A 20,612-nucleotide genomic window follows, 5' to 3' on the forward strand; every position below is an offset into this window, starting at 1 on the left:
GTCACACTTCCTCCAGCAGCTGCTTTTGAGCACAGGGAAAAAAAGACAAGGGGAGATTTGGCTCTTCTGCTTATGCTGTCACTTCTTTGCCTCCTGCCCGATAGTAAAACATGTAAATTTCATCAGGAAAAAACTAACATACACCCTTTATGGGACATTGCAGTCATGCAGCTCCTGTAAAGCCAGAGTTCTTCTGAGCAGGCCTTCCGTTCCAGTCCAGCTTTAATGACATCAGACTCTGCTCCCTTATTCACACGGCCTTGCAAGCCAGAGGACAGCTTCTCCTAGTCCACGGAGAATGCACAGCTCAGTACAGTAGTGGGATGCCAGAAGTGGTGTTAGGTTGAGTTGATTCCAAGATTCCTTAGCCTATAAGTTGTATTTCTTACACTTAGAAAGAGGCACCAGACGTTCTTATAAGAACACAATGTGCCTATTGTAGTTGCAGGAACCCAAATTACTGCAACTTCATACTCAAATTAAAGGGGTGTGTGTGTGTGTATTGGGATGGGAGGAGGTCTTTGATTTAAATATAACAGAAATAACCATTTGACCTTTCAAAGGGTCTCCCCGAAACGCAGGGATGCGCATCTCCTGAAGAATGTACATGCTGCTGCTGGAGAATAAAGGATGAACAGCTGAAGCATACCGCTTACAAGAAAAATGACAAATTGTACATACCTTGGCTGCAGGTTTTGCCTGTGAATCCAGGAAAGCATTTACATTTGTTTGGCATCATACATTCACCATATTTGCACCCATGTTCACAAGTAGCTGTAGAAGGAGGAGGAGAGAAATAGGAAGTGAAAACACAGAAGAAAAATAGCCCAGCTATTATCGTTCAGTATTATCATTTTGGATTTGGATTTGGATTTGGATTTGATTTCCCGCTTTATCACCACCCGAAGGAGTATCAAAGCGGCTCACATTCTCCTTTCCCTTCCTCCCCCACAACAAACACTCTGTGAGGTGAGTGGGGCTGAGAGACTTCAGAGAAGTGTGACTGCCTCAAAGTCACCCAGCAGCTGCATGTGGAGGAGCGGAGACGCGAACCCGGTTCACCAGATTACGAGCCTACCGCTCGTAACCACTACACCACACCGGCTCTCCAAAAAGCAGAGTTTGTCTAATTCCTTGGTCTGAAAAATGTCCACATGTATTTAGAATCTGGGTAAGTTTTTAAAAACAAAACAAAACCAAATGTACTCTGTACTTTAGCAAATCAAACCAACAGAAACTCACCCCAAGAACACTTCTAATTGTGTTATATATGATTTGTTCTTTGTAATATACCATTGTCTTTCCCCTACTTCTTTTCTTTCCTGCTTACTATGGAATTTAATAAATGTTCTCCAGAAAATGTTTATTTCAACGTAATGTTGCTGATTTGATTTTGTTTCCAATCATTGCCAGATTTGCTTCAGGTTACTGTAGATCCACGTTCTTTCTGGAGTGACTTAATTTCCCCTGGAAATTATAGTGAGAGCTCAGGAGGAATAAAGAGGCTCACATTTGGACCTGAACCCTTTTCCATATCAGAATCTAATATACCACCCAAGCATCACAATGCCTGCTTGCCAAAAACCCTACTTTCTGAGAGTTTACAGCTATCTCTCTGCACAACTGAAGTCTTTTTTACTTTTATTAGATTTTCTTCCTATAGGCTATGACTGGGTATGACTAACAGCAAAGTTAATGATGACTTCCAATACCCAGCCCCCCCCCCCCCAAATTCCATGCCAATCTGAATTTCAATTAATCTGATGCTTCAGCAGTGGTCTAGTGAAGTATTAGGCATTACATATACAATACACATTCAGACCAACTGGTGACCATGAGCCAGTGGCGTAGCATGGGGGGTGCAGGGGGGGCCGGCTGCACCGGGCGCAACATCTGGGGGTTAGGGTTAGGGGGCGCAAATCCACGGGTTAGGGGGTGCAAATTAGTTGCCTTGCCCCGGGTGCTGACAACCCACGCTATGCCACTGTACTCAGTGCCTTTTTTCTAAAAAAAACAGGTGCCGGTACTCATCATGAAGTTATTATTTATACCCCCGGCCATCTGGCTGGGCTTCCCCAGCCACTCTGGGCAGCTTCCCAAAAAATATTAAAATACAGCAATACATCAAACATTAAAAGCTTCCCTAAATAATAATAATTTATTATTTATATTATTATTTATAGGAAGTGCCACACGTTTTTAACAACAACAAAAAGAGGTGCTAGTATTTGTATGTCTTTTATTACTAAACTCATTCATTGCACATTGCCAAAAAACTGGAAATTCATCACCAGAAAAGGGAGGGCACAGATATTTGCATACAACCTGCATGTGCTAATGTATATTTATGTCTGTAAATTTATAAATAATTACTGTAATTTTAGTAGCAGCTACTCCAGCAGGCTGCTTCAGTTGGGAGAGGAAAGAAGCAGGACTCATTTCATCAGCTCTGCTGAAAGACTCCATCAACGGCCTCCTTTCCCTGAACTGTGGACTGTTGCCATGCCAGGCACTACTGTTTTGAATTTAGTGATTGGCACCTGAGTTTGTTTCCCTCCTCCTTCCCCTCCACACCCCTTTTCACTGGGTGTTGTATCTTTTAGACTGTTAAGCTTGTAGGCAGAGACTATCTTGTTTTAACTCAGGGTTCCCAAACTGGGAACTTTAGCTGTTTTTGGACTGCAACTCCCATCATCTCTAGCTAGCAGGACCAGTGGTCAGGGATGATGGGAACTGTAGTTCAAAAATAGCTGGAGTCCCCAAGTTTAGGAAACCCTATTTAACTGATTGTATGTAAGCTGCTCTGGTAAAGGGACCCCTGACCATTAGGTCCAGTCATGGCCGACTCTGGGGTTGCGGCGCTCATCTCGCTTTATTGGCCGAGGGAGCTGGCGTACAGCTTCCGGTTCATGTGGCCAGCATGACTAAGCCGCTTCTGGCGAACCAGAGCAGTGCACGGAAACGCCATTTACCTTCCTGCTGGAGCGGTACCTATTTATCTACTTGCACTTTGACATGCTTTCAAACTGCTAGGTTGGCAGGAAAAGCTGCTCTGTTACACATACTTTAAATAAGTAATTTACTTGAAACAGAAATACATCTCACTGTAAGCACAGAAACCTGGGATCAGGTGACCTTTTCAGACCGCCACCCAGGTGATGTTATAATGGGTTAAATAAGACAGTCCTTCAAATAAAGGGTGCCTTCCAACTGAGGACTGTCCTTCTATGCAAATACTTCCATGTGGACTTCTGACTGGCAGCTTCACACTCCTCCTAAGCTGACTGCATGAGGGAGGGCCACCTGGCTTTTGAGCGAATCCCAAAATATGAAGTAGAGGTGGGCTCTGAACTTCTAGAAATTCATGCAGCTAATCCATCCACCAAAAGAGTAGGGACAGGCACGTTTGAAGCACTTGCCTCACCCTTTCAATGTCCAGCTCCCCACCCTGCAAAAAACTCCAGTCCCATGCTGCAGTTTCTCCCATAACATGCTCACATGCCCAGTGACACTTCTGCAGTCAAGATTAAGTAAAATACGCACCATATTTCTATATCGCCTACCCATATATTTAAATCTATAGGGCTTTTGGTCACAGGGTTTAGGTTTAGACTCCACAGAATAAGAGTCTTCTACATGTGGAATTTAGTTTGTTTTTTAGCTGAATCGTAGACGTCCTTGGCCACTGTTCAGAAGTTTCCAAACTTGACTGAATTTCAGAGTCTCCCAAAATGTTAATCTAAAATCTATTAGACATCACTATCTGGCAATTTAAACCATCATTTGTTCCAAATGGTTTAATGAAAAAGGTGTTTATTATAAAAATCCTGACCAAAAGTAGTCTAATGAAAGGAATAGTGTAATAAAGAAAAAACAACACAGTTGTATCTTGGTTCTCAAATGTAATCCATTCTGGAAGTCCGTTCGACTTCTGAAAACGTTCAAAAACCAAGGTGGCTGCAGAGCTTCCTGCACTCAATCGGAAGCTGCGGAAGCTGAGTCGAATGTTCATGTTCCAAAGAATATTCAAAAACCGGAACACTTGCTTCCGGGTTTTTAGCGTTCGGGAGCCAAAACATACAAATACCAAGGCGTTCGAGAACCAAGGTACATAAGTTAAGATGCACATAACGTCTGCATCTTAATTTATATATTCACTATATATCATGCAGGACTCAAACCAGATATCTGCCAAGAGAAGAATGTAAAGCTTTTGAAAAATGGATACTAGTCAGTGATATTCTATTGGTTTTTGGTGGGAAGCTCTCCTTGCTTTTTTAAAAAGAACTTCACATTATTATCCATTCTTAGCACACCATATACTCAAGCAGCTGAACTGGGGTTATACAAACAATACAAAAATTATTAATAAAGGACTTCTCTATTCAACAGATGGCAATGCTTTCAACTAGAGCTATTATCTGCAACATGCATTAATAAAGGTTCAAGGAGAAAAAGCTCTTTTGGCAGCTATTTTGATTGGACAACAGTCTGGTGAGCATATCAATTATGATGTGAACTTTTGTTCATCTGCCCCATATATTCAAAGCTAAGCTCATCAGGACAGCAGATGCAGCGTCTACGAAAGAGACGACTCCAAGAGTCAACATTTTATTAGTTCATTCAGCTTTGCCAGACTCCAGCTGGAGAAAGATTTCAACCTCTCCCTTGTGTTTTTACTATTTTTTATTAAAAACTTAGAAGTCATTAAATAACCATAGGTTCTTCGTTGAAGTAATTCTCCAGAGGGCTGAAAACAACACAGATAATCCTCAGGTGCATTTGCATTAGGATGCTAGACAGTTAAAAATCTAGCAAATACTCCATTTAACATAAATACCTGAGGACAACATATGCCACTTAATCAAAAGCACCTGGCTATAAATACCTCTGCATGGCTTGCTTAAAGGTTGCATTTTCCCTGTGGTATTTTAATTTCTAACACTACAGCTTTGGGGTAAAAACTGAGCATAGAAATCCCATAGTGATCTTCTTAAAATAATAATAATAAAGAAGGGTAATGGGTGGAGCTCATGGGTAGAGCCCATAAAAGGTTCTTTTAAAATCTATTCTAAGGTATACAACTACTGCATATGTTCACAGGAATCCTAGCACCAAGCAATACTATACACATATCATACCAGGGCTCTACATATCCCAGTGCAATCCAGACTGTAACAGTACCAGGGTTGGAAAATAACCTATATGTATCAAGAAAGTAAGCCAGACCAAAGAATGCAGGTCAAAGCTCACATATTCATCACACAGCTGAGCATGATGGGAAAACACAAGGAAATAAGCCTGCAGGAAACACAGTTTCTTTCTTTCATCAAGCACAGAGAAGATGCTGAGGTCCTTCTTTATGAGCCTCCTCCATGTGAGGTCTGGTGGACGGCAACATGAGAAAAGGCCTTTTCTGTGGTGGCATCTCACTTGTGGAACGTTCTCTCCTGGCGCCTTTGCTACATGTCTTTAGGCGCTAAGCAAAAACATTCCTCTTCTACCAGGCCTTGGCTTATTAAACAATCTTTGGCCTATTAAACTGGGGGGAGGGTGTTTTAGTTGTTTCTATGTTATCTATTTTGGTGTTTTAATAGTGTAAACCGGCCTGTGGCCATCGGATGAAAGGCAATACAGTGGTACCTCGGTTTCTGAACTTCGTTCTTAAACCAAATCCGTTCTTAAACCGAGGCGCGCTTTCCCTAATGAGGCCTTCCGGCGCCGGTGCCCTTCCACCGTTCAGCTTCCGTTCTTAGACCAAGCTAAATTTCGCAAACCCAGAACACTACTTCTGGTTTTGTGGAATTCGTAAACCGAATAGTTCATAAACAGGACTGATCGTAAACCAAGGTACCACTGTATTGAAATTTAATTTAAGATAATAATAATACTGGGTCTGACCTGCGATGAGAATTTCTGGCTCCACCTTCCTGACTGTTTAAGCGGTACTCCCTGCCACAACCATTTCTTTTCCTTAAGTGGAGTGAGGCTGCCAGGCGCAACTAGCGAGTAGGCTTGTCTTCAAATGGTGGTGTCACTGCACTCACTGCCTTCCTTCTTTCCTTCCTTCCTGTGTCACCTATCCACCATCTTCAGTAGTACACAGGAGCCATTTTAAACTATGCCTGCATCACATGTGTGCAAAGCTAGTTCCACTAGGCCACATCTCCCTGGCACACATGTGCAAATCAAAATGAATGAATGGAGTGTGGCTCTGGGTGTGAAGTGAAACAACTATGTTAGCAGCACTGAAGTGACCTCCCTGGAGTGCAAGCCTGGGCAGTGTGTGTGCCCAGACGACAAGACCCCACTTTCGGCCATACAGTTGTTGTCCAAATGAAAGCAGAGTATCTGTGGATGTGGGGGAAATCACCCAAGCCATTTTATTTGCTTGTCTTCTGGCTAGTTGGGCAACTCTATCCTGGGATAAAACTTTTTGTTTTATATTCTATTCTATTTGTGGACTCTACAAGTCACACCTTAGACTCCTCCAAGATATGTGGTTCATTTTGTGTAATAGCTGCAGCTCTTTTCTTCCGTGAGCTACGTTTGTGAACTTGTTATGGAAAGAGCCCAGGGAATCAGGAATTTTGGCTACCCTGGAAAGTACAGCATCTGCCCAGGACTAATAGGAGGGAGGGTGGAAACAAGATGAAGCATTACACCACAAGTTAAAAATAATAATGCAGAAAATTGCATTTTTTCACATAGTAATTGTGATGCTACGTGTTATGGTACTTACTACAACAGTGCTAATATGTTATGTATCAGTTAATATAATATTAATGGACTGTTTTCTTCTCATCCATGTATATAAATGGATAGATTATGGTCTGTGGCATCTGTTAAATGATTAATGGCTGGTCTGTGCTGTACAGCAAATCAGTTAAAATGATCAGAATACTTTTTTTCTTGCAACAGAACATTTTCACTTAACCCTGTCTTGTCATTTTAAACCCTCAAACAGCAATATGCAGCTTTCATTTCTTTATTTTCGAAACCACTGGGCAGGCCCGTCAGGAAGTCAAATCCATTCAAATTTAGGGATATATTTCTGGAGACAAGGGAATGAAAGGTTGTTGCTATTACCTTCACAGTGCCCTTTGCTATTCCTTTTCCAGCCATAGCAGCAGTCAAGCTTAGAGCCATAGCGGCAGACTCCAGGTTGATTCATGGTTAGGAGCTGCCTACGACCTCGTGAGCTGTGCATAAAACAGAACAGATGGATTAACGGATCCCCTACAGCACCAGGACCTGGAAAGATGTTCCATTTCTCCATTGCGTAGGCTGGCCACACTGGTGTTCTCTTGAAGTAACTGAAATTAAACGCTCCTGAAGCACCCTAATTGCAAGTGTTATCTGCCTATGTGGTTCACTGCAGCAGAACTGACTTGCTCCCTCCAGCAAAAATACTGGTTATCTTCTATTTGTTAAGCTTCTAAATCCTCTGCCCCTTTCAAGGCCTTCCATCTATGCCCTGCATATATATCCAAATTTCCTTAACTCAAAAGATTTACATCTGCTGCATTAAGATGTACATCTCTGCCCTTACCAGCCAATGTTGCGGATAGTTCTCAATTAAATAAACAGCAAATAACAGCACAAAATCTAATGATTTTCCTTCAGTTCTAATTTGCTGAATTTGAAAGCACACAAAGACTTTTGGTGCACAGATGTAAGTTTTTAGCATCACACATTGAGCGTCAGCCTATGAAATCTACTAAAAAACCTAGATTCTGTGGTTATAAAATGATGTGCACCTGTTTTCGCAGCCATTTCTGCCACCTTTGCAGTTAAATTCCAATATGAATCTATACATAGCAGCAAGAATAGTTTTCACATAAAACATTTTATCAAGAGAGGTGCTGTTAAACAAGTTTGTACATAAATAAAATAAGAGGCAAATTGCAAGGTGTCTGTGATTCATTCTCCTATGCTTTGGGTTTGTTTCTTTAAACCAGGAATAGGCAAACTCGACCCGCCAGATGTTTTGGGACTACAACTCCCATGATCCCTAGCTAACAGGACCAGTGGTCAGGGATGATGGGAATTGTAGTCCCAAAACATCTGGCAGGCTGGTTTTGCCTGGTTTAAACCAAAGGCAACCTGAGCACCTGCAAATCCTCGTAGACTTAAACCCTTTCCCTTCTGACCACTTTCCAGGTCAAATCTCCTTCAGCTGATTTTGGTTAAGGGGGGGGGGAATGCAGTGGAGAGAATCACAGAACTTCTTGTGACGTTTCCTTCGGCCTTCTCTCCATAGAATAGTTATGGACATCCCATTATGAACTTCCTATGAACTTTCATAAAGGTAAAACGAAACCATGGATTGTCTCTGGAGATAAACATGATTAATTCAGCCACAAACCTTATGTGTAGTAGAGCTTCCTAGGGAAAGAAATATGAGAGAAATAAATTGTTTTGTTTTGTTTTATTAAAAAAAAACTTTTTACATGGCTTGGTTAATAAGCCTGGATGGAGCTGATAGCAACAAGACAAATCCACTTAATCTTGCTGTCATTCATTCCTAAACAGAGGCTATCGGGAACATTATTTTGTGGATTGTGTTACTATATAACTTTGCTATTAGCAATGGGAAACGCAGAATGGAAAAAAACGTGGTTCAGTTCCTCCACCCCCCTGAAAAAAATTATCCTTACTATTTTCAAACTTAAATGATAAAGGTTAAATAGAAAAGCTGTATAGGTTTTAAATCCCACTATTATATTATACTTTGTGCTCTATGGTACTATTAAAAAAATGTTCATGTCATCATCATCAAAGAATCAACAGCTTCAGCCTATATTCTGAATCACCAGTGATATTCAGCATGGGATGTAGGAACATTGGACATGCATCCAAATTGCTAACTCAAGCATACCTAGAGGCCTGTAGTATTTTAAGAACACACACACACACCTTGAACAGCAGGTGTTTATGCCACGTCATAAGATTTTTTAAATTGTCACCTCAGTTTCAAAAGTGGTTTGCTATGTCAAGGGTGGGGGTATGTGTGACTGCCAACTTGTGTGAAGATATAGTTTGCTACTTCCTGGCCATTAAGTGCAGGAATTCTGCCTGATGCCATGGCTGCCATCATAATTACAAGGAAGTCAGCAACAGTTTGACCCAGTGAGTCTTGTTTCCAAATAAACATGGTGCTATTTTTCTTGAAAAAGAAGCGCCAGAAGTCACTTTGAACAACCTCCCTCTTAGAATGGCAATTGCACCCACCTGAGAGGTGTAAGGACTGAGTTCTGGCAAGTTCCAGCTTAAAAAAAGAAGAAGAAGCCCTGAGTAAACACATTTATGATTGGGCTGTCTTTTTAAACTGGAAATGATTGTGGGATATTGATGACAATGAAAATTAGAAAAAGCTGCAATGTTGTGCTTCCAAACACTGCTGGTAAACATATTTAGTGCATTAAATCCTCGAAAGTTTCCAAGAGGGGAAAAAAAACAACAACGAAGTCCAAACCTCACAAAAAAATAATAATAACCAACTGATACTTTAAAAGAAACTTGTGGTTTATTCTCCCTCTTAAAATTAAAAGCAAAAATCGCATGTCAGCATCAAATGGCTCCAGATTTTCTTCCAATACATTTTCAGGCTTAAGGGGAGATACTGTAGACTATCAAAAGGATACCAGAAACCCTGAAGTGATACTTCTGAGTTGCAGGGGGGTAGTGGTCAATCGAATGGAAATGACATCCACATTGCATATAAATAAAACATGCTAAGCACATTAACAGAAAGAAAAGAGTTCCAACATTCCCCACTGCCTAGTCCAGGCATATGCCAGGATTACTGCTGAACTTCTCACAAGGTAAAATTTAGCAGTGTATTTGTGATTCACCAACAGCAGAACCAACTTCAGTTTTTTAAAAAAGCCATGCTTACCAGAATCTGGCAGGTTCCAATTACCTTTGCAGCTGCTAACTGATCGGAAACAAACACATTGGCCTGACTGTGATCTGCCGCAATTAGTGTGTGGCAACAATGCAGATCTCCATGCATGAAAATCTTTCTATACATGTTAAAATGGTTTCAATCTACAGAAGAGCTGCCAACCTTGCAGGCTCTGGAATCATTCTTCACACAGAAGGCAGACCATGTGTGTACAATAGGTCCTGTGATAGCACATCACACTGATTCCATCATGCATACATGCAAAGGAAGCAACGACTCATACAAAGCACAGCATCTACAAAGTTGGAAAAGACTGAGAACTTTTCACTCTAACTTTCCCTTTGACTGCCATTTTTAGTTTAGGTCTGTGCATTTGCTTAGCTTTGGGATTCACTCACTCAGAGTTGCAATGTTGTCAGAGTTGTTCAATTTCCGAGGCTTTTCTTACAAGGTCTCAAACTACTTTGTAGGAATTACATTTATGTCATAAGAACTACTCCGGAGTACAGTAATAAGTTTAAAGTTATTCCTTAAGGTTTTTGACAAACTTGATAGGCTACAAAATTAGAGAAAATATTTATTTCTTTATTTTATAAAGTTTATATAGTGTTTGATTGTTTTCAAAACCCTCAAAGCAGTTTACAAAAGAAATAAATCAATAAAATTAATAGTATAAAGAATTAAAACAATAAAAAATCAAAACCAGAAATAAACTAAACACACACCAGCAATCTGGGTAGATTTGTCTAAACAAAAATGCTTTTAGCAGGCGCCAAAAGGAGTACAGTCAAAGCGCCTGCCTTATGTAATATTTACGTCTTTTGAAATCTGCTGCTAAATGCAAATCCCAAAAGTTTATTGCTTTATTTCCTAGAGGTTTCCAAAAAACCCTTTTATTTATTGTCATTTATCTTCTACAAATTTCCACATTTCCTGTGTTTTTTTAAAACTTTCTTTTTAGATACTTTGGCTTCACTTTTTTCCAAGCTGATTCTAATTTTGTGACTTCCTGCTCTTATTTCCAACCACCCATAGATGATAATGATTTCTTCATGATCCTGGTCAAATATTTTTTAACTCATTCATTTAAGGTGCAATCCTAATTAATAGGGCTTACTTCTAGATCAGTACATTTGCATTGATTAGGAGGCAGTAGTCTGAATGTTACCAGACGGGTCTGTCGCAGCGGTCTGGACGGTGGAGGTTAATGGAACCAGCAGCATCACTGAAGATTATCTTGATGACACTGACAGAGGGGTCAACTATCTTGTTTTCCTCAAGGAGGTACCTCTCAAAGGATGGATTCTTCAGGAAAGAGAGAACAATTTGGGAATCAGAGCTAAGCTTACCCTCTTCGTGTGGGAAGTGATTTCATCAAAGTGCGGATGTGAAAGCAATAAACTGGTAAGGGGACTAAGGTAGAAAGAGACACAGAGGCCCAACTAGTCCTTTATAAGAATCCAATACTGTGGCACTGGTAGCCCCTAAAAAACCATGAATGTGGAAGCAGAATCTGTTGGGAGTGTTAATGCTGTGAACCCTCAGCTTATACTCAACCTACATATATGTGAAAATAAAAACTTTTACCACAGTAATGCCTCCGGTGACTTCATTTAAAGGAAACCAACTCAAAGTACACACTGGAACCTCTCTCTCCCTCCCAGAGCTTGTGGTGCATGTAGCGCAGCTTTATATCTTTGTGAGCTTCAAGTAGCTAAATGATAGGTAACATTTTTAAATAAGACATGGTGTGTTTTATTTATTCTTCCAGGAGAACTTAGAAGAAACTCATACGTTACTCAATTTTCCTTTATCACCCTCAACACAGTGCTTGAAATGTTGAGGGAAGAGGAAAGTAGGGAAACCTCAACTTCCATGGTTGGCCAACCATGCTTCCATTGCCATATAAAAGCAGTAACTGGAGGGACAAGGCACCCTCAGCTCCCTGTAATTCAAGCACTGCCCCAATACTAGATTTACTGGCTTCAAAACATATTGATGTAAACTAGAGCAGGGACCTCTAGGGTCAGGTGAGAGACAAAGGTAGAAAGGAGACAACCAAAGAGGGATGCGATGGAGGAGGTTGCCACTTGCTTCTTCAATGTTCAAATGCTTCTGAGCATTCTGCTTCTGAGGAATCGCCAGATGCTGGAAAATACACTCTTTTCCCATTAGTGGTCTCAAGATAAGAGATTTCCCTTAGAGACCTCTCTTCTTCCAGCTATGCTGATGCTGGGCTCAGAATAGAAACTCCTCCTAGGAATCTTCTTCAAGAGCTTTTCTCACTCCTCCTCCTGCTCCTCCTGGGTTGAGGCAGGGAGGTCAACGCCGATTTCTTTACGTCAAAATGTGACTTCCCCACTCCCTATGTAAAAACCTTGCTGTACAAAGAAAGGTAGTGTGATTCTGCTTTCCCTACCCAAAATCCCTTATGGTAGAGAAAACTGTGGAGTCTGGATGGGGATGAGTGAAAGGAAGAATGCCAGAGCCCCAACTGGTGTGGAATGCTTCTAGCTCCCATGTTTCTTGAAAGGAGGCAGGAGAAACAGCCAGCAGACAACAGAGAGGGGGAAAGAGCTAAGGTTTAGTTAGTAAACAGGAAAGAGGGGAAGAAGCAAGTGGAAGAACTCAGGCAGGTGTACCATTTAAAGGAAGCCCCAGAGCATCAAAATGGGAGGGGATGGCATCCAATAACACTGGGGGTGAGCTTAAGCTGCCTTCCCCTACCTGGTGCCATCCAGATGTTTTGGGGCTGCGCTGGGTAGGGCTGATGAGAGTCCAAAACATCTGGATAGTGTCAAGTTAAGGAAGTCAGGTTTAGAGCAGGGCTTCCCAAACATCTGAGCTCCCTGACGCTTGATGAGCTTAGAAACAAAATTCTTAGAAATGTAAATGAAATACCAATATATAAGCAACCTTTATTAATCACCAATTGCCATTGCTAGGAACCATAACATGTAAGGAATACTGTTGTGTTGTGTGGATTCAACTTATTAAATAAAGAGGTTCCTCATTGGCAAGGGAGATGTATTATACAGTATATACGGTGCATATGCCCTTTATTTCTCATAGTTCCTAATCAAGGTTTTTGCACTATACCTCAGAAACTTCTTTTCTACCTCTAGACCCTTTTTGATGCCCTTTTGACCCCTTCACATAATCCCATTGATCCCAGGTTGTCAATATTGGCCACTTTTGGAAACTGTGGTTTGGAATAAGGGTGGGGAAGCTATGGCTTTTGGGGCAGGTTCAGGACCAAGAGAGATATAAAGCTAAATGAATCTATCCATTTCATATGCAGGTTTTTAAAGGTGTACATTTTAAAACATAATGAGTGACTCAGACCGCTTCTATAATGGTAATTTGTACTTGCTCTCAAAACTATGTTTTACCAGAGGTTTTTTTAACTCGCTGACCATACTTATCCACTTCCAGGTTTGATTTCAGTTCACCTATCCCCATGTTTGGGGGTGCTGCCAGTACATTTTATATACTGTGTGGCCAGGCCAGAAACACACAAGACAGGACAGTTTACTGGGAACATCCAACTGCCAATGTGCAGTTTCAAATGCTGTGTAAATCTATCTGGATCCCATGAGGTAGTTAAGAACACCACCTGCCCCTTTGATTTGGACAGAACTCCTCACACTCTTCCGGATCAGGCTTAACATACAACACCCCTTGCAAGATCCAGCTACATGTTATAGCATACAGTATTCTTTGGCAAACACATGAAATCAGCTGTTGAGGAGGCAGGGCACAACTGAGCTGCCCTGCAAGTGGCTAACCATGAAGCAGAATGAGACAATTGTCTCAGGAGATGAATGCAGGAAAGCAGCAAACGGATGCCTCCGCCTCCCCAGGTCCACCGCTCACTACATTATTGTTCTCTGGTGATGCTGATGACCCACCCACCCAGTGAGGAAGGTGTGTGTCTTTCCTCAAAGGAAGACATTCTGGGGGTGGTGACCAGAAGGGTGCTTGTGTCACCACACACAGAATGCTAAGGACTCCCCACCTCACCCTGGTCCTTCCTCAGAACAAGGCACTGAGGCAAGACAGAAGAGGTGGAGATAAACTGCCTTCCCACTAATGTGGGAAGCAGAGGAGGAATGGGGTGTGGCAAGGGGAAGCAGAAGAAGGAACCACTACCGTTCTAGGGGGTCAGACTAGATGACCCTCAGGTTCCCTTCCAGATCTATAATTCTATGATGAAAGGGAGGGGTGGCATCAGGAAGAGGAGAAACACGTGTGTGTGTGAGAGAGAGAGAGAGAGAGAGAGAGAGATGCAATCCCTTGCACACTGACCTTGGCCCCTCTTCTAATGTATACAGCATGCAGACACAACTTCTGGCATTATCTTCTGCACTACTCTCATTGAAATCCTCACTAAATCAGGTGTACAGATTAGAAAGGCTCGCCACAGCACTAGCCTCAGAGCAGCCACACCTTTAAACTACTGGTTTGTTCTTTTCCCCAAAAGAGAATTGCTTGCCACCCAAAATTCTTCCGAACAACATCCGGAAAAGTGGAAGCCCTTTCTCCTAGATGCACAGGCACAGGCTGTGATCACTTGAAAATGCACTCTGCACGCATTCCCCTCACAGAGCTGCAATTCGCAGCTGTATTTCTCACTCAGGCTCTCTGGCACCCAGCGTGGAAAAGCCCTAGCAGACCAAGCACTGCAGAGAACCCACCAGAATAAATTTCAGGAGAGGCAGGTCACAGATTCAGCTTCCAGGTGAGTTAAATGCTGCTTTGAACCAGCCCTTGGCGGGTGACTCCTAGCCGCAAAGACTGGCAGACAAGGGCCAGAGAGAAACCCCACCCACTCTCTTATTTTATTTAAACCTATTTATATTAAATTTGTACACCACCCTCATTCCGAAGATCACAGGGCGGCTCGTGACATAAAAATACCAAATGAGAAACACAAAATATGCATTAAAACAAAAGCACTGGCTCCAAAGGAACAGATATAAAGCGGTAGAAACCCCCATAACCCCCCTGCCCCTTTCTGATACTAACCTGACATTTTCGGGGAATCCACCTGCAACAAGGGGTAGCCAGGCAAGAATTAGGAAAGTGTTCCAGGCGAGCAGCACCATGCCTGAGGAAACTGAGGCAGCAACAGGAGGCAGTTGGGTAGAGCTGGGAGAGAGAGAGAGAGACAGAGAGATGTCCTTTAGTTTGAAACTGGAAGGCAAACCTACGCGCGACGATCCAGGGACGCTGCTGCCCACGCCCCCCTCTCTCCGAGGGACCCCCGCCTCGCTTCTCGGGGTCTTCTGTTCCTCCCTGGCAGCTGGCTTCGCCGTTCTTCTTCTCCGCAGCTATTGGACTCCTCCCAGCCTTTCCATGGGGCAGGGGAGCACAGCTACCAAGGGCGCAAAGCTGCAGGACCGAGGAGCCCGCGCTAGATCCAGACGGGAAAAGCCACGCTGGGGTCTGAGCTTTGCCTCTCCGGGGTCTGCATGCCTCAGCCTGGGGGCGGGTCGGAGATTTGCATGGGAGATCCGCCCCGGCAGACCCCCACGTTGCTCAAGGGCGCTTCCTTCCCGCTGCAAACGGTTTTATTGCATGGAGAAGAGGTGGGCGAGTGGGGGTTGGGGTGGGACCGGCACTTGCTTGGAATTATCGTAAACACGCGGCTTTATGCACCTCCAGCTTGGGTGTCCCCAGACAAGAGATCAGGTAATTAACAAATGAGAAACAAGCAAATGCGAGACAAGCATTGACCATAACAATCAAAATGGGTAAGGGGTTTTCGGGAATAAAGCATCGCTCATATTACTTGGGACAGTAATAGATATGCAATTTTATTTTTTATTTTTGGCGGCGGGTGCAAGGGGAACCTGACCTGCTGCCATTCCAAAAACTGGACTCTAGTGCAGTGCTAGAGCATCTGCATCACACGATGCAGAAGATCCCAAGTTCAGTCCGTGGCATCCGAAGTTAAAAAGGGCCAAGGCACCTTTCATCGCCGCAGACCACACTGTAGAGTTGGTAAGCATGACTTTCTCCCAAAGGATCCTGAGAGCTGTAGTTCGTTAAGAGTGCTGAGAGTTGTAGCTCCGTGAGGGATGAACCTCAGTTCCCAAGATTCAATGGGGGAAGTCATGTGCTTTGAGCATAAGGTGCGTATACTGCTCGAATAGTCTGGACTGCCTTAAAAAGGTAAAGGGACCCCTGACCATTAGGTCCAGTTGTGACCGACTCTGGGGTTGCAGCGCTCATCTCACTTTATTGGCTGAGGGAGCCAGCGTACAGCTTCTGGATCATGTGGCCAGCATGACTAAGCCGCTTCTGGCGAACCAGAGCAACGCACGGAAACACTGTTTACCTTTCCGCTGGAACGGTACCTATTTATCTACTTGCACTTTGACGTGCTTTCGAACTGCTACAGGTGGGCAGGAGCTGGGACTGAGCAACGGGAGCTCACCCCATCACGGGGATTCAAACCGCCGAGCTTATCTCTGAAGTCTTTTCCAAGTGACTCCTTTATTGAGCATTCATCCTGATTTGTTTGCATGAAGTTTGTGAGGTGGTTAGGCAGTGTCAGCAATTTACTGAGCAGTTGTTGTATTGTTGGGAAAAGTTATATGTGGCACACTGAGCAATTGTTACCCCAAACGTTCCATTTCTTTCCCCGTGATTGACTTGTCACAACAGGCCTGATTTTGGGGGAAGCGGGTTTGTCGCACAACTTGAATTGTGCCATTTGAATTTTGCCAAGATGTAGTTAAATGCTACCCAAAATCAAATCTCCTTAAATAACTTCGAGATCAGGGTATACCTGCACCAGCCCCTTGTTTCGCTTTCACCTCATTTAACTATCTCAATTTGCATGGATACCAACATTGCTATATTTCCTGTGGCACTTTCTTCTCTTAGGACATTTGGGCTCGGGTGCCTTATTTTCAGAATAAGTCTGTATGTGTGATATTAGAGCAATGTTCAGTCCAGAGATCCACCCTGTTAACTGCGACAGAGTCTACAGCATTAGGCTTGGGACCTCTGTACCTTAAGGAATACCTCTTCTGCAGGTCTGCTCAGACCCTTAGCTCACCTACAGGTGCCTCATCTGAAAGAAATTTGGAGAGTGACAAGGAAGGAGAGGGCTTTCTTAGTGGCGCTCCCCAGTGACGTTTGCCTGGGACAATTCTGAATTTATTCCAACACCAGTCAAAAACCTTTCTTTACCACCAGGCATTTGAATGACAGCCAATTGCTTCTCAAAATGGGATCAGCTTTTAATATTAACTGTGTTGTGTCAATGGAGAAGAATTTGGCTGATGACAACAGGATTGCTGCATGTGTCTTCGTTCCAAACTAGCAGGACAAAAAAAAGTGCAATTTTGTGTTCTGCACTGCTGACATGGCAAGAAATTCTCTGGGAAATTGCCTTTCGCTTCCATCCCAGAGACTGAATGCAGCATAAGTTTCCAGTACTAGGACTATCTCTAGCGAAGGCTGTGGATGCATTCAAGCACACATCTCCATTGAATTGAAATGTTATTGGTGCAGTGAGACCTACCTGCCCACAAATCCCTAAGGACACACCAAGGGCTGTCTCTTCTCCTGGTATTTTCTTACTGTATCAATAAAGCTTGAACTCTAGTGAAAGCCCCTTTGGGATTACATGGAGTTTACATTATGTTCTTCAATGCTTTTCCTGCCTATTCCTTTGCATTGCGTCTACAGGTCATACAAGGAAGGGGAGGATGTTCAGGCTTTAAGGATTTGTAAATGAAATCATCCAGGGCCAAACTAGGCTATATGCTAAATGCATGATTGCATTTAAAGTACCCAGTTCCTCCTGTTTAAATAACAGCCACAGGCTGTCCTATTCAGGATCAGCACCGTGGCATACAGTGTGGAGGGGTTAACCCTCGCCACACAGTCCTGACAAAAACAAACCTCCTCCAGCTGCTATTTCCCCCAGGAGAGAAACTGGTTTGTATAGAACCCAACATATAATGCCCACCCTCCTTATTTGAACTTCTATTCACCCCCACATTATTATTTTCAATTATTTTTTCTGTAAGCCACCCATCCCCTTGGGATCTTCCCAATGCTTTTTTGAATGAATGAAAGAAAAGACTTGTACATGGCATTCGCTAGGAATTTTGGAAAGTATTAATTCATTGCTCTGGACATGGTTTGCCTAGATTTCTGTCACTCTTGCCTCCCCACCACCACCACTGTTTCTCTCTGTGTGTGTTCATTCATTCATATTCATTCATTGGTATTCTAAAGTCACTCTGTAACATGGAAAATCCATGTTTGGGTAGATTTTTTTTTTTTTTTTTGCCTATCTGTTTTCCCATATATTACTACAATGAAATGTAGCCTTCTTAGCTTCCTTTGAACATCATTCCATGATATTTAAACATGAAAGAGGCCTGTAATGTATAGCTGTGCTCTGGCAAGGTTAATGTGCTTCATGTTAACTGATTGTCCCATAACTCAACCCCCTTTGAAACTTAAACCTTACTAATGGCGAGCTTGAACCTCTCTCTCTGTCTGTCTGACAGAAGAAGGGATCTGGCACTCCATCCCATGCAGGGTCAGTCAGGGCCTCCCTGGACGAGAGTGGAGAGATCTGCGTCTCCTCAGCGCTGGCCCTTTTTCAACAAGCTGGTTGAGCCAAAGTATCTGACTGAGGAGGAAAGCAAAAACCATAGGTCAGAGAGGCAAGTTGAGGCCAGTACCCAGTATATCAGGACTGGGGAACATGTGGCCATCCAGATGTTGGTGAACTACAACTCCCATTATCCTGTCTGGGGATGATGGGAATTGAAGTCCTATCAGCATTCGGATGGCAGCAGACATTTCCCATTCCTGCAATAAGTAGGCAGCCCGGGCAAGTGTGAAGAAAGAGGCAGGCAGCAAAACTGGCAAGGGCTTAGGGAAAGGAGCATTTTGTGAGCTGCGCACAATAGAAACTTTGGCATACAGTCAGTCAATAGAGCAGAGGCCTGCAGCCCAGAAGCCTGGGGCCTGCAACGTGCCCAAGCCACGCATCTCTCCTGGGAGTGATATGGTGGCTCAAGCGCCTGCAGGCTCCGCACTGCCCAAAAGGGCAGTGTGGGGCTTATGTCTGCCCATCGCCCCCAGCTGTAGTTCACTCAGGGTGTGCACGCCGCCCCGGGCGCCCAAGCAGCTAGCTATGCCCCTGGCTCCCCCCAAAGAATCTTGAGAACTGTAGTTTGTTAAGGATGCTGAAAGTTGTTAGAATATCCCTGTTCCGCTGATAGAGCTCCAATTCCCAGAGTTTCCTGGGAAGAGAGATTGATTTTTAAACCACTCTGGGAATTGCAGCTCTGTGAGGAGAATAGGGGTATCCTAACAGCTCTCAGCAGAAGGCTGATTGCCGAAGAATGGATGCTTTTGAATTATGGTGCTGGAGGAGACTCTTGAGAGTCCCACAGACTGCAAGATCAAACCTATCCATTCTTAAGGAAATCAGCCCTGAGTGCTCACTGGAAGGACAGATCCTGAAGCTGAGGCTCCAGTACTTTGGCCACCTCATGAGAAGAGAAGACTCCCTGGAAAAGACCCTGATGTTGGGAAAGATGGAGGGCACAAGGAGAAGGGGACGACAGAGGACGAGATGGTTTGACAGTGTTCTCGAAGCTACCAGCATGAGTTTGACCAAACTGCGGGAGGCAGTGGAAGACAGGAGTGCCTGGCGTGCCCTGGTCCATGGGGTCACGGAGAGTCAGACACGACTAAACAACTAAACAACAACAACAACAGCTGTCAGCACCTATAACAAACTGCACCAGGATTCTTTGGGGGAAGCCATATCTGTTTAAAGTGGCATGGTACCACTTTAAATGCATGGTGCAAGTCCGGCCTTTATCTCTTGCCGGTGGGCCAGAGCCAAAGGTCCCCTGTCCTAAGTGCTGTGTACAGCAATACAGTCTTGTTAATTGCCACGGTTCCTGCAAAGGGAATGGGGACAGCTCTGTAATGCTGAACAATGGAACTGACATGCTGGATCTTGTGCTCTCATTATGCTACTGTGTAGTGGAATCTGGGATCATGCTGTTAGCTGCCTTTAAAAAAATGGTCTTTAAAATTGCAGAGACGGGATGGAAAAAGAATGTCCATCCCAGAATCAGGGAGGGAGAGAAGGAAGGTGCCCTGAGTAGTTTTTCACTGCAATGTACATGGTTAAGTACTCTTTCAGAAAAGCAGAAAAACCACGCACCAAAAAACTTTCAATTACCAAAGCTCATTTACACACACAACACCACTGAAGCAACTGATATTTAGAGACATAAAGCAGTGAAGGTAGAACATAGCCATCATAACTAGTCGCAATTAATAGCCTTATCTTCCATGAATTTGCCATAATTATTTTTTAAAGCCATCCAAGTACCCTGGCCATCACTAAGGCACTAGATGCACTGATTTAAAGCCTCAACAGTTTCACTGGTGTTAGAAGAAAAGAAGAAATAAAGTTCGGTGTCACCTGGTGATGGCAACACACCTCATATCCATGGACAACCTGTCCCTGCAGTTTTGCGTAGATACAGAATAGCATAGGTGTCATAACTGATTCCCTGCAGGACATATCCTTCATTTGCACAGCCTGCTGTCTCTTTCTACTCTGTGGTGATGATTTATGATTTGAACCTAGCCCCGGTGACTGCTAGCAAACTACCGCTTTAGGGGACAGGTAGGTTATATC

At 43.4% G+C, this 20,612-nt stretch overlaps 1 protein-coding gene across 3 annotated transcripts in view; it reads right to left on the reverse strand.

The window, feature by feature from the left end:
* The window catches only part of EGFL6 (EGF like domain multiple 6), a 42,538-nt gene extending 23,973 nt beyond the window's left edge, over positions 1-18,565 (reverse strand). Inside the window, exons 1-4 of one of the 3 annotated variants that reach the window (XM_083437457.1) lie at positions 18,408-18,565; positions 14,939-15,061; positions 7,090-7,202; positions 682-774 (exon numbers count right to left, since the gene is read on the reverse strand). In XM_083437457.1, coding sequence (XP_083293583.1) covers positions 682-774; positions 7,090-7,202; positions 14,939-15,061; positions 18,408-18,469 — 391 coding nt within the window. In that variant the 5' untranslated portion in view covers positions 18,470-18,565. Of the gene's footprint in view, positions 1-681; positions 775-7,089; positions 7,203-14,938; positions 15,062-15,291; positions 15,452-15,770; positions 15,936-18,407 lie in introns of those variants that run through there. The other 2 variants (XM_083437458.1, XM_083437459.1) reach the window with 2 other exon arrangements.
* Positions 18,566-20,612: the final 2,047 nt, after the last annotated feature.

The sequence above is a fragment of the Podarcis tiliguerta genome (assembly GCF_965153285.1).
Source record: "Podarcis tiliguerta genome assembly, chromosome: 4".
Taxonomy (NCBI): Eukaryota; Metazoa; Chordata; class Lepidosauria; order Squamata; family Lacertidae; genus Podarcis; species Podarcis tiliguerta.